This window comes from Nelumbo lutea, chromosome 6, assembly GCF_056320005.1.
Source record: "Nelumbo lutea isolate HS-2025 chromosome 6, American lotus-T2T, whole genome shotgun sequence".
Lineage (NCBI taxonomy): Eukaryota > Viridiplantae > Streptophyta > Magnoliopsida > Proteales > Nelumbonaceae > Nelumbo > Nelumbo lutea.
In genome coordinates this window covers 28,895,049-28,911,004 of record NC_142689.1, presented here as the reverse complement: position 1 = coordinate 28,911,004, position 15,956 = coordinate 28,895,049, and the positions used below count along the sequence as shown (strand labels likewise).

General features: G+C 37.8%; 1 protein-coding gene across 3 annotated transcripts in view; it reads right to left on the bottom strand.

Annotated features, from left to right (window-relative positions):
* LOC148848229 (structural maintenance of chromosomes protein 6B-like) overlaps positions 1-15,956 on the bottom strand; it is a 118,792-nt gene continuing 102,836 nt past the window's right edge. For all 3 annotated transcript variants that reach the window (XM_088952398.1, XM_088952397.1, XM_088952399.1), the window contains 8 exons: positions 11,833-11,969; positions 11,615-11,717; positions 2,810-2,889; positions 2,628-2,706; positions 2,440-2,497; positions 2,214-2,311; positions 1,468-1,562; positions 1-235 (listed from right to left, as the gene is read on the bottom strand). In XM_088952398.1, the coding sequence (XP_088808524.1) occupies positions 178-235; positions 1,468-1,562; positions 2,214-2,311; positions 2,440-2,497; positions 2,628-2,706; positions 2,810-2,889; positions 11,615-11,717; positions 11,833-11,969 (708 nt within the window). In that variant the 3' untranslated portion in view covers positions 1-177. The remainder of the gene's footprint in view (positions 236-1,467; positions 1,563-2,213; positions 2,312-2,439; positions 2,498-2,627; positions 2,707-2,809; positions 2,890-11,614; positions 11,718-11,832; positions 11,970-15,956) is intronic.

Sequence of the window (15,956 nt, the reverse complement as noted above, 5' to 3'; positions counted from 1 at the left end):
AACGGAAATGGAGAAGAAAACAATTAGCAGACAAAATGACAATATTATACACAGATTACGTACATTCAACAAAAAAATGAATACTAGATAATGGAAATTCCTATAATTACCTCAAGAGCACAATTAGAACTTAGAATTTACATGTGAGAATATAATACAACAAACTGCCCTTGAGAATTAAGAACGAGGAGCTGCCATTTGCTGCTTCTTCACCCTCTCCCCTGGCTTCACCATGCTGATCAACAAGCACCATAGAAATTGGAATTCAAAAAATAGAATTAAAACTTCAACTAAAATAAAAGTAAAATAATCCCAGTTCCATGGAGTAGAAATGAGCATCTAACATGGTTTAAATCTCTGTTCCTTCCTCTCATCTTTGCTAGTTTATAATTCATTTTTCTCTATCTTTAATGCCTAATTTATTATAAATCTCATCAAATGCCTTAAATTTAACTTCACTTACTCTATTTTCAACTTCCTTTCTTATGGTTCTATATTTTTCTAAGTTTTCTCTATTTTTAGTCTTTTGCCAATCTTTACAACATGTTTGATTTAATCTGATTATATTTTGAACCTCTTCGTTCCATCACAAAAATTCTTTAGCACTTTTCCATTTCCCTTTAGATTCTCCTACAACATCATTTGCTACTTATGCAGTTATCCATTTCAAGCCACATATCATCATGAGTCTTCCATCTAAATTCCACTTTCCATTTACTATCAGCTTCTCTCTAAATTGTGCTATTTTTTTTTTTTTCTTTTAGTTTTTCCTACCTAATTCTTGGACATCTATTTTCTTCTCTGTTTTTCTTCCATTTATTAATATGCACATCTACCACCACTAATCTATGTTATGTGGTTAAGCTAGAAATCATGTCAATGGAAGGATTTGTGTAAACATCCAAGGTTTTATGGTTGCTTCAAGAATAAAAATTACATTTCCCTTGCCCTTTGATTATAAAAAAAGAAAAAAATTGCAGTGCTGCATTTACTGCATATTGAACTGGGACAATGATCGTTGCACTTATCATTTGATTATAAAAAGAAAAAGAATTGCAGTATTGCAATTACTGCATGCTGAGCTGAGACAAGTCAAAGGGTTACTACAGATTGAACAGTAAATACCATTGGAATCAGGTATAACTTTAGGTCTTTTAAGGTAGAAGGAAGCTTTTATGAACTCCTGATTTTAGCAACCCCAATTTGCCTTGAGGCAAAGGTTTTACAGTGAAACCAATGCAGTAACATTAGTGGCAGGGGCAGTGGATGGTATAAAGTGGGGAGTTGGTTTTGGTCAGAGCAGGTTAACCAGCAGTTCTACATTCTTGGTGAACAGATGTACACTGCAGTATAAATATCGTCCACTTATGCATCAACAACATCCATTCCTGAAGTGTGCAAGCCTCTTAAATATTGAAACGCCAATAATGTGATTTTGTAAAAAAAAAAATATATATATATATATACCTGATATCATGTGGAGTTATGAATATCCATTGTGACCCTTGTGTCAAGGCAAAATCCACAAGGGTGTCCAAGCTGATTTTACGGCTAACAGCATCCTGAGAATAACAGACACCAAGGAGAACCTCTTAGGGTGGGTGGACTCAGAACCCAATAAATAATGGTAACCACACAAAAATAGATCTTCAATTTACCATTTTAGACAGATCAATATTTGAGAATACTTTGGCTGTTGGGGAACAACAGCCTGGGATGTTGAAGTGGTTTTTCCAATTCCACATGACACATCAACCCATTCAGACCCCTTTTTGTCTTTTTACCAAAAGATTATTGAATGCAATTACTCTTTGGCCCCACACCCATGATAGCGTGTCATGTGGAAGAAACTCCTCAACAACATAGGCTGTTGGAGGCCAACAGACAAAGTTCCCCCCCAATATTTTGGGACAAATTCTAGCTTATCAACAATTAGGGTTTCCAGTTTTAACTTAGATATTCTTGTCATATTAAGGTACATCAATATCCAACACTTTATACTGTTTTTTGTATTTCATAACATCATCATCATCATCCAAGTCTTATCCCAACTATATGGAGTTGGCTACATGAATCCTGTTGCATAACTCTTATAAATGCAACAAACAGCATGGCTGTATCATGTTTTTCCAAGGCTGGTAAATCTGGCACTCCATGTCAACTCTAATAGAATGCTACTCAAGTCTCAATTACATACGAAATGAACTACTTACCATAAATACATCAAACTCATCCATTGCTCGAAAGGGGGCTTCTGTCATCTCATGAAGTGCTAATGCAAAGCATAGAGTAGAGAAAGAGCGTTCCCCACCTAATAATCAAAAGCAAACAATTATCTGTAGCTACTGTGATTTATATTTCAAAAAAAAAAAAAAAACAATCAAGGGTCATTGTATCGATGTTGCAGATCAACAAGAACAGAAAATTGAGTAGGAAAACCTGAAAGCCCCCTGGTATCACGGACAGTGTTACTCGATGCATCTTGTGGCATTTTTATCTATAAGAGAGAATTTGCCTAGGTCATTAAAAGGGGAAATGTATATGTTTCTAGAATAGATATCATTGGAATCACGTTCCAATAAAAAAACAAGTGGATTTAATGACCTGCTATGAAAAAGATTTCTCACCTCTACAGAAAGTGTCTTATCTTCATAACTAATCTTGATGTGCCCACTGATCCCTTTCTTCCTCAAATGACCATTAAATCTAACCAAGAATAGAGTAAGAAACAGAACACACATGTATTTTAACATAAAAGCAGCTTTTCAATGTACTCAATGATTAAGTATTATGAAGAAACATGACATACTGCCAAGTCAACTGACGTTTAAGCAGACTTGCATTCCTTTGGAACTTGCTCCAACGTAATTCCAGGGCTTTCTGGCATGCCTACATTCAACAATATACAATTCATAAAGGGAAACAACTTATTAGAAAATGAGAGCAGAGCATAGCCAAAGATAAACAATACAAGTAAGTCACAATAACAACCAATTTAATTATATTTTCTCAACTTCCATAAGTTCTAGAGATTTTACTATAAATAGGGGAATTATTATAAATAGTAATTTTGTTTTTCCAAAATTAATTACTGTCATTTTTAAATTGCTTTACTTTTAGAGGTTGTTTGATCTTTTCACTTCAGGATTTTTTTCATGCCTAAGAAAGTATCCTAAATATTTTGTGGAAAGTTCCAAGAAAAATCAGAGATTTGCTTTGATCTTAATCATTGTCAATGAAGATTGTTTTTAAGTGGCAATCTAGCATTGTTTGGTCATTTGCATGTTTCTACAGAGGTAGGAAGTGACAGATTTTCTGTGAAGTAGGGGCAAGCTCCCACCTCTTCTCCCTCTATTTTAATATCAATTTATAATGGGACTAATCCCTACAGTGTACAGTTATTTTATTTTCAACTAGGAGGAGCTAAAATATCCAATTGAAGGTTGGAGGAAAATCGTATTTGACAATTGCAAGACAAGTAATTCTTTGATTGTAAGCTTATTTCTTTTAGTTGAAGATTCTTGGTGATGCATGTTGCTGGCTTGTTCAAGTTTTCTAGGACCAAGTTTCATTGTGTCTTACACATGCTTGATGAAATTCTTAAAAGGATATAGGTCTTGATTAAGAGGGATTCTTAGACATGTTTAAGTACCACCTGTTTTGTTTTCTGTTATCAAATTATTATGATATTTCCTACCAGGCAAGCTAACTAGTATCTTGAGAGGGATTGTTGATAGCTTTACTTGTCTTTTATTATTCTGTTTTATTCATTGGTTATGGTGGAAGAGGTATTTCTATAATTTTTTGAGTTAAGAATCATGATATAATAGGATATGAATGAACGGGGTACAAACAAAAATCAGTTCAGTATTTTCTCTTGTCCTTTCTGCTCTCTTATTTCTTGATTAAATCACCATAGCTTTGTTCAAAATTTTCTTTATTTTTGGAGATCTTTGAAGATATTTTAAGGAATATTAAATTGTCCTTAAGTCTTAACTAGAAAAGCAAGGCCACAAGGCGCACAACCAAGGTTATTAAACTATTTATCGGTGGAAGAAGAAAATTAGAGAACCTTATTGGTAAGATAAAGGAACCCAAAGAAGATCTTACTCATGAAAAATGGAATAGGCATGGTTTGAAGGGAAGGAGGATGAAGAGGAAGGGGGGATCTCATTTTTTTCTTAGTTTTAATAAAAATCTTTTATATTAAGAAGAACAAAGATGCATAACATTAGTTGAAAGGGGGGTTGGGGGGCGAAGCCCCCCAGCCAAAGGGACAGGGGGAAAACCACTTTCTTTCCCCTTATCTTTTCTTCCCTTCCATTTCCTTTTCATTTCTTTCCTTTTCTCTTTTTTTCTTCTATTTCTTTTTCTTTTCCTTCCCTTTCCTTTCCTTTTTTTTTCTGTTTTCTTTTTTTTTTGTCTTTTTATATAAGATGTGCATGAGGCGCATGGGGCATATGCCTCTAGCACGGCTCGTGAAAAAAGCACATGAGGCGTATGCCTCTTGCACCTGAGGCATACACCTCAGAGGTGTCAGCGCCTCTGGCATAAGCCTCAGGGTGTTTTGGGAGTGCCTCGCCTGGAGGCCCATGCCCTTTAAAATACTGGTTGGCTATGATTCAAACTCCTAGAGAATTTCAAATAGGAGTATTGCCAAAAAACGAAAGTACAAAACATACCAATAGGTGCTGCAAAGTACATCAACATTTGAAACTAGAAAGATTCCACAAAGGAAAATAGGAGAATGACAAAATTGCTATTGCATCTACCAATGAGTCTTAGTCTAGCATGAATTCCATTGCTACAAAATTGCTATTACATATACTTCCCATTCTCATTCACCTTCTATAATTAACCCCAATGTGTTAGACTATATTATGGGTTTGTCATCTCCTTTTTTCTTTTCTTTTCAGTTCTTAACAGTTGTTGCTGTGTGCCAAGGTTAGGTCTATATTATGGGTTTGTCATCACCTTCTATAAGTCTCTTGCATCTATTTCTTGCAAGGGAGATCATATGTGGTAATTAGTTGTTGCTGTGTGCCAAGGTTAGGTCTATATCTAGTCCACCAATCCTAAGACCCCATATAGTTGGGACTGACATTGTGGATTGTTATAATTCAGGTCTGCCTTAGAGTTCGGCCTGACTGAGTTCAGTTATGTAGAAGAAGAAAAAGTGATAAAGAAAGAGAGAAAGAGAGAAAGAGAGAAGAGAGAATTCTGGTTCGAACTGAAAGAGTCAACTTGACTTCTCCCAGTCGGCCAGTAAGTATTTATATTATTATTCAAACATGACTGAAAAGACCTATGTGCCCTTACTTAAGTTAAGAGCACATGTTTCAACACAACATTACAGATCAGCAACATCAATCAAGGTATAAACACAGAAATACCCCTACGCTAACTCTCCCCCTCAAGCTGGGAGCCAGCTTGTTACATATGTAGTCCACTCTTCCCCGACTCAAGCCTTTTGTAAATAAGTCAGCCCACTAATTTCCTGTATTAACATGTGTAGTGTCTAGCTCTCCATTCAGCACCTTCTCCCTCACAAAGTGACAGTCAACCTCAATGTGCTTGGTTCTTTCATGAAACACTGGATTAGAGGAGATATGAACTGCAACCTGATTATCACAATGGAGCTTCATTGGAGTGTTAATGTTGTACCCTACTTCCTGTAGAAGGTTCCTTAGCCACACTAATTCACAAGCGGTATGCGCCATAGCCCTATATTCTGCTTCTGCACTGCTTCTTGCCACAACCATCTACTTCTTACTTTTCCATGTCACTAGGTTACCTCCCAGAAAAGTGCAATAGCCTGTAGTAGACCGCCTATCAGACATAGAACCGGCCCAATCAGCATCAGAATACCCTTCTATTTCAAGTTTTCCCCCACTCTTGTATATCAGACCGCGACCCGGGGCCCCTTTTAGATACTTCACAATTCTCAAAACCGCATTCCAATGAGGAATCAGAGGTTTTTGCATGAACTGGCTTACCACACTAACTGCAAATGAGATGTTTGGTTTGGTAATGGTTAGGTAGTTCAGTTTGCCCACAAGTTGTCAGTATCTACCAGTGTCTTCAAATACTTCACCCATATCACTGCTTAGCTTGGTATTTGTGTCCATGGGTGTTTCAGTTGGTTTGGCACCCAACAAGCCTGTTTCTTCTAGCAAATCAAGCACATACTTCCTCTGGTACAGGTTAATCCCATACTTGGATCTCGCTACCTCTATCCCCAAGAAGTATTTCAGTTTACCAAGATCCTTTGTCTGAAAGTGATCCTGCAGATAAGTCTTCAGCCTGTCAATACCAATGTTATCATTCCCAGTAATAACAATATCATCTACATACACCACCAACAGTATTTTTCCTCCCGGAGAGTCATGACTAAATACAAAATGGTCAACTTTGCATTGTTTCATGCCAAACTTCTTTACCACCTCACTGAACCTACCAAACCATGCTCGAGGAGACTGTTTAAGCCCATATATAGCCTTCCTTAGTCTGCACACCTTACCATCCTCCCCCTGAGCAACAAACCCTGGAGGTTGCTCCATGTAGACCTCCTCGAGTAAGTCACCATGCAAAAAGGCATTATTGATATCAAGCTGATATAGTGGCCACTCATACATGGCTGACCCTATCCTAGCAACCGGTGAGAAGGTCTCTGTGTAGTCAATGCCATAGGTTTGGGAGTACCCTTTTGCAACTAATCGCGCTTTCAAGCGTTCAATACTGCCATCAGGTGGATACTTAACCGTATAAACCCACTTACAACCAACAGCTTGCTTCCCAGGAGGAAGAGCAGTGAGGTCCCAAATATGATTATGATGAAGGGCTAAGAGTTCTTCTTCCATGGCACGGCACCACCCTGGAGAGGCAAGGGCTTCTTGGACATCTTTAGGAACAATAACTGATGATAACAAGGTAACAAACTGGCGATGGGAAGCGGAAAGGCGAGTAAGAGAAACATAATTAGAAATGGGATGAAGGGTGCAAGTACGTTTACCTTTCCGCAAAGCAATGGGTAGATCAATCTCAGATGCTAAGTGGGGGCCTGGTGCCGGATCCATCGACGGAGATGTAGCCGGAGGAGTAGTAGCTGGTGCACGTGGGCGATGTGTATACACATGACGGATAGATGGGCGTTCAACAGGTGGTGGCATCGGAGGCAAGGATTTGGTCACGACTGCAACATAGGGAGGAGGATCGACAACGGGAAGTGGAAGAGGAGGTGATGAGGAGGAAGAAGCATCACCAGACCCCAAAAAGAACGGAGTAGACTCAAAGAAACTGACATCAGCACACACAAAGGACCGTCGAGAACCAGGATGGTAACACCTATACCCTTTCTAGGTCCGAGAATAGCCAAGGAAGATGCACTTGAGAGAACGGGCATCAAACTTGTCATTCTCGGGACCTAGATTATGGACAAAACAGACACATCCAAAAACACTTAGCGTAAGAGGGAATGGAGACAAAGTGGGAAACAAGACCTGAAACGGAGACTGACCATCAAGGATGAACGTGGGCATCCGATTAATCAGAAAACAAGAGGTAAGCACTGCATCACTCCAAAAAGGTTTGGGAACATGCATGTGATGCATTAGGGATCTTGTTGTTTCAAGGAGATGGCGATTCTTTCTCTTAGCCACCTCGTTTTGTTGTGGGGTGTAGGTACACGAGGTCTGATGTATAATGCCGTGGTGGTCCAGGCATTCCTGAAATGATGAGGATAAATATTCGTGACCATTATCAGAACGAAAAACTTTGATGTGGGTACCAAATTGGTTACGAATTTCAGCATAAAATTCTTGAAAAATGGTAAACAATTCACTTCTTTCTTTCATTAAATAGAGCAACGTCATCTTTGAAAAATCATCCACAAAAATGACAAAATATCTGTATCCATTATATGACGTTACTTTATAAGGACCCCAAACATCTGAATGAACTAAAGAAAAAGGACTCGACACACGGTTATCAACCCTAGAACTAAAGGGAACACGATGGTGTTTCCCAAACTGACACGACTCACAATCCAAAACAGAAAGCTGACTCAATGACAGAACCAAGGACTTCAAGACTTTGAGTGTCAGATGACCAAATCGGCAATGCCACTGGAGAGGAGAAAGAGATGACTGGAGAGCTGTTGAAGTTCTACCACCACCACTGTCAAGATAATACAGTCCACCTGCTTCATGCCCTCCACCAATCTTCATCCCCGTCTTGAGATCCTGAAAGACACACATAGAAGGATAAAAGGTAATGAAGCAGTTAAGTGATTTGGTCAGCTTACTAACAGACATAAGGTTAAAAGGCAATTTAGGAACATACAGGACTGATGAGAGGGATACAGGATCTAGGTCAACATTACCAACACCACAAATTGAGGATGTGGAACCATTAGCAAGGGTGACAGATTGTGATGTTGAGCAATGAGATGAGGAAAACACACCTGGAGTTCCAGTCATCTGATCGGAGGCTCCATAGTCAATGATCCAGGGATTAGGTGTAGATGCCAGACAAGCCATACCTGAGTGAGCAAAAGTCGTCGTGTTCTGCTGTGATTGGATAAACCTCTCATATTCATCACGGGGAACACTCACCATCTCCTTCATGGAACCATATGCGGATATAGGAGGCAACTAGTCAGATGAATGATTCTCCTGTCTAAAGTTGGAACTTGAGTCACCGATCGCGGCATGATTGGCCCAGGTTGAGGGAGGACCATGTAAATCATAACAATAGTTGATGGTATGTCCATCCATACCACAATGAGTGCACTTCCTCGAGCCTGAGCTACGTCCTCTACCACGGGCTCCCCATGAATCTCTGCTCCCAGTACAACCACCACCACGATTATATGTAGACCCACCATTGCCACTTCGGCCATATGCAGAACCACTACCACCACCACGGCCAGACTGAGCTCCCCGAGCTCCACCTCTACCACCATGGCCTCTTGATGCAGCAAAGGAAAATCTATCTGAGATATTAGAGTTCTCAGTAGATCCGATAGAAATCCTCCGAAGTCGAGCAAATACCTCTTCTAGGGACGGAAGAGCTGATCCCCCTAATATCTGAGCTCATACTGGTTCATATTCAGACCTTAGCCCCACCAAAAATCTAGTCACATCAAGCTGTTCTCTTTGTTGTTGTTGAATCTTCACATCAGAAGTGAGAGGATGATAGACATTCAACTCATTACGTATGTTCCTCATGTTGGCATAGTACTCCTCAAGACTCTGATTGCCCTGTTGCAAATTAAAGTACTCTTGATAAAGCTGATAAACTCTAGTTGTATTGTCCTGCCCTGAATACAATTTCTTCGCATGGTCCCACACATCTTTTGCAGTATCAAGGAACATGAAGTTCACACTAATCCCGGGTTCCATACTGTTCCACAACCATGTGATGATCTGAGCGTCCTCTTGCTCCTAGTCTTCATACTCGTGAGAGTCAGAGGAGGGTTTCTCCTCTCTGATGTGTTTTACCTTCTTTGCCTTCAGAAAGACTTCAACGGATTTAGCCCAAGGCACATAATTCTCTCCATTTAACTTAATGGAGGTCATCTGAACATTCAGGTAGTCTGTAGGCACCATCACACTAGGTTTATAATCATTATTGTCTCCCATTATGTTATCACCAATTCTACACACTTGCTGAATTCTATTATCACTGAGATCTGCACACTACACACCACTAGGTCGCACCTGTCACGCTGATTGTAGCACTAATTGTTGTTGGAATATGTGCTCTTTACACCACAAACCCTAGATCACACCTGTCACACTGATTTCAGCACATGTTGTTGCTGAAAAGTGTGCTCACACCACAAACCCTACTCCTACAACTACCTGAAATCTCACCACTATATGATCATATCTTTCCTTCAAAATGCACAAAGAAACCAGCATAAACCCTAGCACTTACTGGCTGAAACCCTAGCAAATGGTCTGAAACACACCTCCTATTTAATCCATAACAAATATCATGCACTGAAATCTTACCTTATCGCTGAAGTAACACCCATGTAAGCAGGAGAGCAGTCCACACACAACAGCCACTTCACACACAACAGCCACTGCCCACACAGTTCGGCCCTCCATTCTTCCTCTACTAGGAGAGGGCGATCTCAGAAATCACAACAACCAACCACATACGTCCTGACTGGAGGCATAGAGACCCCCAAGGGAAGAGGGCGATCACTCCTTTTCAGCCCTTTCCCTTATCTCCAATCGAACACAGAAAAAAAGAGAAAAACCCTAGATAGGGTGCACAGAGAATGAACCCTAGGCAAGCAGAAATCTAGGCAGATTTAACCTAGCTCTGATACCATGTTATAATTCAGGTCTGCCTTAGAGTTCGAACTGACTGAGTTCAGTTATGTAGAAGAAAAAGTGATAAAGAGAGAAAGAGAGAAAGAGAGAAGAGAGAATTATGGTTCGAACTGAAAGAGTCAATTTGACTTCTCCCAATCGGCCAGTAAGTATTTATATTATTATTAAAACATGACTAAAAAGACCTATGTGCCCTTACTTAAGTTAAGAGCACATGTTTCAACACAACATTACAGATCGACAACATCAATCAAGGTATAAAGACAGAAATACCCCTACACTAACATGGATAATGGCCTTTAGTTATATGTTGCTATTCTTTGATCTTTATCTCCCACAACTATAGTGTTTTAAAAGCGCAAGGGGCAATTTGCGCTCGAGGCACAAGGCGCAAGGCAAGGTGTGCATCTTTTTTGAAGCAAGGAGTAAAAATACAAAAATGCCCAAAAAAAATGTCAAAAAAATGCCAAAAAATAAAACATATTAAACATAATATTAATAAAAATATAAACTTAAATAAAATAAATATTTTAAAAAACCTATTATCTAAAATTAAAATACATAAACATAACATGTAAAGCACATTCAAATGAAAATTTAAAAATAAAATCAAACATATTTAACATTTTCAAGCATGTAAAGCTCACAATCTCTTTTTTCCTCGATTGAATTGCTGTAAATAGCTAATGTGATGTAAAATATCTTGCATTACTGATTCTACGAGCCGCCTTTGTACCAAGCCCCTCGAGGCAAGCCCAAACAAATCCATGTTAGGGTCATAAGTTCTTCATCCTTACACAAAAATAAATGATTTTATAATGTTCAATTGTCTTTTAGAAGATATTTTACTAGGATGAATGAATGAACAAAAGGTGCAAAAAATTAAAAAGGTGCAAGTCCGGGCTGAAGCGCAAGGCACAGCAAGTGCACTCCTAGATACACTAGGTGCACACCTTTTGAAAGTGCCACACCTAGGACCTAGGCAAGGCACAAAACTTAAAATGCACCTCGCCTAGGCATGCCTGAGGCACACCTTTTAAATCATTGCACAGCTAACTACTAATCTTTTGTCTATAAGTAGTCTTAAATTAAACTGATGTGTAACCTTGTTTCCTGCTCATTGTGTTGCCATCCTTTTATTCTTACAAATTTCTGTCCTCTTTTCAGCCTCTGTAATTGAAAAATATCATACAAACCACTAAAAGAAGAATGGTATATAATATAGTTATAACCAACATTATCATCAAGAAAAGCTAATCAGAACTTACACTAAGTTTCTCCCGAAAAGCTTCATAAGTTTGCTGTTTCCTAAGTATTTTGCGCTTTTTCTTCTCATATAAAACTTTGAGATCGTCAATTGATTCAGAATACCTGAAAAGAGATTATTACAACATTCAGCAACATGGAAAAACAAGCATTCTGAATAATATAAGCAGCTTTAGGAAGTTCCATAACACTGATAAAAGGCATACAATTGCATGCTAACCTTTGGCTCTCTTGCTGAAGTCTCTGATTTAGTCTACTTAGTTGAGCGCTTAACTGATCTGGTGTGGTCCCATCACAGCCTCCTAAAGCTTTGATCTCACTCTCAACACAGATAATAGAAGCTTTCTTGGAACTCTCCTGCAATATAATATCAAATGACAACCATATGAAACTCTTGGAAATAGAAGTACAAATTACTTGTCAAATTAAACTTTACCATGAAAAATAAAAAACTATGGATGAAGCAGCTAAGTTAAATGTAGCATTATTGCAGATATTAGTTCATAATCTTAATGTTGGATATGACACTGAATAGAGCACAATGGCGGAACAAGATTCATGTAGCTGACCCCATACAGTTGGGACAAGCTTCTCTACGTTGAGTTCATAGTTTGAACAATTTAAAAATTAGCATGTCAGACACTATCTTGCTTTGTCCAGAAGAATATTTTCAGCAAACAGAAAATGCAGATATTTCCTATAGTTTCTTCTATGTCATGTGTATCTAAAAATATTGCTTTCATGTGAATGTTTCTTACAAGGAATATACCTAGAATATGCTATGTAAAACTATATAAATGGAAAATGCAAGATCCATGAAAAATAAAGTAAAAAATAGTACAGTATTTGTCTAGATGTGATGATGCAAAGCTGGAAGTAAAAGAATCCTGGAAGACAAATTGCGAGAAAGTGGGAGAAATCTAGAGATTTTCTTTTTAGAGCTCACAGGTCTTTAATGCAATCACAACCCAAACTGATGCCCTCTGGAGAATGTCAAAACAAACATGAAGGCTCCTTAAGTCCAGTGATCAGAGTATTTCAGGAGAGATTCAAGTTCTTCCATGTAAGGGTTAGTGGCATTTATGCAGCATCATATACCTGGATATTCTCATTAACATTTTTATTGAGAATTGATTTCTATTGTTTATACCTATAAAACTTCTAAGTGAGACTTGGTGTTTAGGAAATTAGAAGGAAGAATAAAAGGAAGAGGAGTGAAGAGAAAGAAATTTGTGAGAACATTGAAAGTGTGAAGCATCAACCTATAAACAAAGTAAAATAACCATAATACCCTTGTTCGTCTAAGAAACAATATATAAAATAAAAGGTAATGAACCAATAAAATATACTGTTTCAACACTCCATCTAAAGTACATTTTAGCCTCAGATGAGGAAATCCTTCAGTGAAAAAGTCTGTTAACTATTTATCTGTTATTAAAAAGGCATACATCTCCTAATAACATCAGCTCAATAAGTTTGGAGCAATCATTCTAATACTGCATTGTGAACAATGTTAATAGCTGCTTGATTATCACAACAAAGCACAAAAGGCATATTCAAAACAACTCCCACCTCCTCCAGCAGTAAATATAACCATAAAGCTTCTAGACCAAGCACCATAGCCCCATACTCTACCTCCAAAATAGAACGAGCAACAGAAGACTACCTCTTGCCTTTCCAGGAGACAATGTTACCTCAAACAAATGTGCAAAAACCAAAAGTAGACCATGTGTCATCTAGCCATCCAGTGATCATACCATAAAGCTTCTGAAAGACCACGCACCGTAGCCCCTTCAAGTAGGCATGTCTAATGTAAACAATAGCAAGGTGTGCACGTATTCGATAACAAAATTCATTGTGTATGCACTATCAAGCCAAATCATACACGAATTTAGAAGTATACCAACCAGCCACTAATAAATCTCACAATCCTTAATGGCATTCATAGAGTTGCCCTCCACACATAGGGAATGAAGGGCAAGCTGTCTAGAAATCCTTAGTCCAGTAAAAACCACCAAAACCTCAGCCTTGGAAGAGTCTGCCATACCAATAGGACCACTGAAGCCCAACAAATACTCCTGTCTTTCCTTAAAATGATCCCACCAATGCCTGCCTCCCCTAGGTTCCCTTTAGAGTTACCATCAAACCTAAGAATGAAATCAGCCTTCATCATCCAAGTGAAGTTAACTGAGTGTCACATGAACTAGAGGAAAGAAGAACCTCCTGGAGGTTTAGGTGCATATCCCTAACTGCAACACCTTCAAAGATAGTAGAAAAAGTGCATGCAAGATACAAAGATTTCCAATGTGTTCAACGGTTCAACCACTTCCTCAAAAGGTCTTGCTTTGTTCTTAAATATACACCTATTATGCTTCTCCCATATGCCCCACATGGCCTCATGACTGATAATACCCTAAAAGAACTAACCCCTCATGTACCAACTCTTTACAATGCCACTGAGTAATAAAATCCACAATATTTCCAGGGGCCACCAAGAAAAGATCAACTAAGCTATGAATGGATATAGCAAGAGCTACATACTCAAAGAAACACAAGAGCTGAGTAATCTAAAGGGTATATCTGTACCATAGGTCCATAACTAAGCTCTCTCCTTATCCTCTTCAACTATGAACAAGAGAGTAGACCAATGATAGAGAAATGTCACCTATAGTAAGGATGTGCTGACATGTAAAATCATATTCAGGATTCAGCTCCTACCAAGAATTCAAACACATTGTTTCTATCTATAATCTTCTGGTAGACAATTGCACCTTTAAATATTCCACCTCAAGACTCAACTATCTCAAGATAATCAATCTCTTGTCATAATTTTTTCAACATAGAGAAGTACATAGAAAAAAGGCTTCTCTTTGCTTGAGGTTACTCACCTGACACCTAAGTTGGTAAGCCCTAGCAACAATGAGGTCTTGGGAATAAGTTGCAGATGCATTATCCTAGATTTCTTTAGTTGTTCTCATCCACAAATAATCTCTACCAAAATGTCATTGCATAGAATTTACCAGCTATTATATCACAAGTAAAATCTCCTACATCCAATGACATATTTCCATTTCCAAGGGTAGCGACACGAAAATTTACTGTAATTGACATTTCCCCAATAAACACTATCAGCACTATGTGGAGTACAGAAATAGTTTCCAAGACATATTTCCATTTCCACTTCAATGGGTAGCAACATGAAATTTTTCTAGAATCGACATATTCCCCAGTGAACACTACCAATACCATGTGGAGTCCAAGAGATAGTATTATAACAAAAGTTGCAGACAATATGTAGGTATGTTAACTAACAATGTTATTGTCTGCCTAACTTACAATGATTACCACTTTGGGCTAGTTCAATATTCATTTCAAAAATGAAGTTAAATATTGGTTTTTTGTTTATGTAATAGATTATTTGGTAGATCTATTACAACCATTTACATTTTCTATGAGTTAAAATTTTGCTTTAAGTCATTCTATCATGAAGCTCTAAATCTTAAGGTTTACAGGGCAACTTCAGAATGTATTCTTTTGTCTATAACCTTAGTTTCTTACATAGTTACCAAGGTGCCCGCCTAAGCATCACCAAGGCGACTAGGCACCCTTGGCTGAGTGCCTCACCCAAACGCCTTGACTTTTAGCAACTAGGTGCCCTTCTAGGCGACTAAGCACCCGCCTAGGCGACAAAAATGACAAGGCGGGTGCCTCTTATAATATCATCTACATTGATGTATTTTATTAATGTATGTGTTAAAACATTTTATTATATGCTATATATATATATATATATATATATATATATATATATATATATATATATAAATATCAATATACTTTGTTTTAATGTTTTCTATTCTCTCACTCTAATTAAACAAAACAAAAACTCCAACCTTGTTTTTTCTATTTTACTTTCCATCTTTAATATTTATCATATAAAGTTGACCTTCTTTAGCTGCTAATTGATATGAAATTCTCTATTAAATTGTTATTATAGCAGTATTATTTTTAAAATTAATTAAATTAATATATGTAAAAGATTTTTGTCTTTTAGATATGATGATTTGCCACAATTTTAGAGGAAATTTAATGTTCTTAATAAAGAGAATTGCTATTTTTCGAATATTATACATGCTGAATGGAATATAAAACTAGGGAACTAGTCAAAAGTTAGATTTTTATACTATAAAATTTTTATTGCCTAGGCGCACGCCTAGGCGACTAGGTGCCCCAGTGTTGCCCAACATCGTCTAGGCGCCTTGAAAACCATGGCTTCTTAGCTTTGTTTAATGATTTGAAACAAATTAATAATTTAAAAATGTGTGCCTATATTCCTTTTATCAT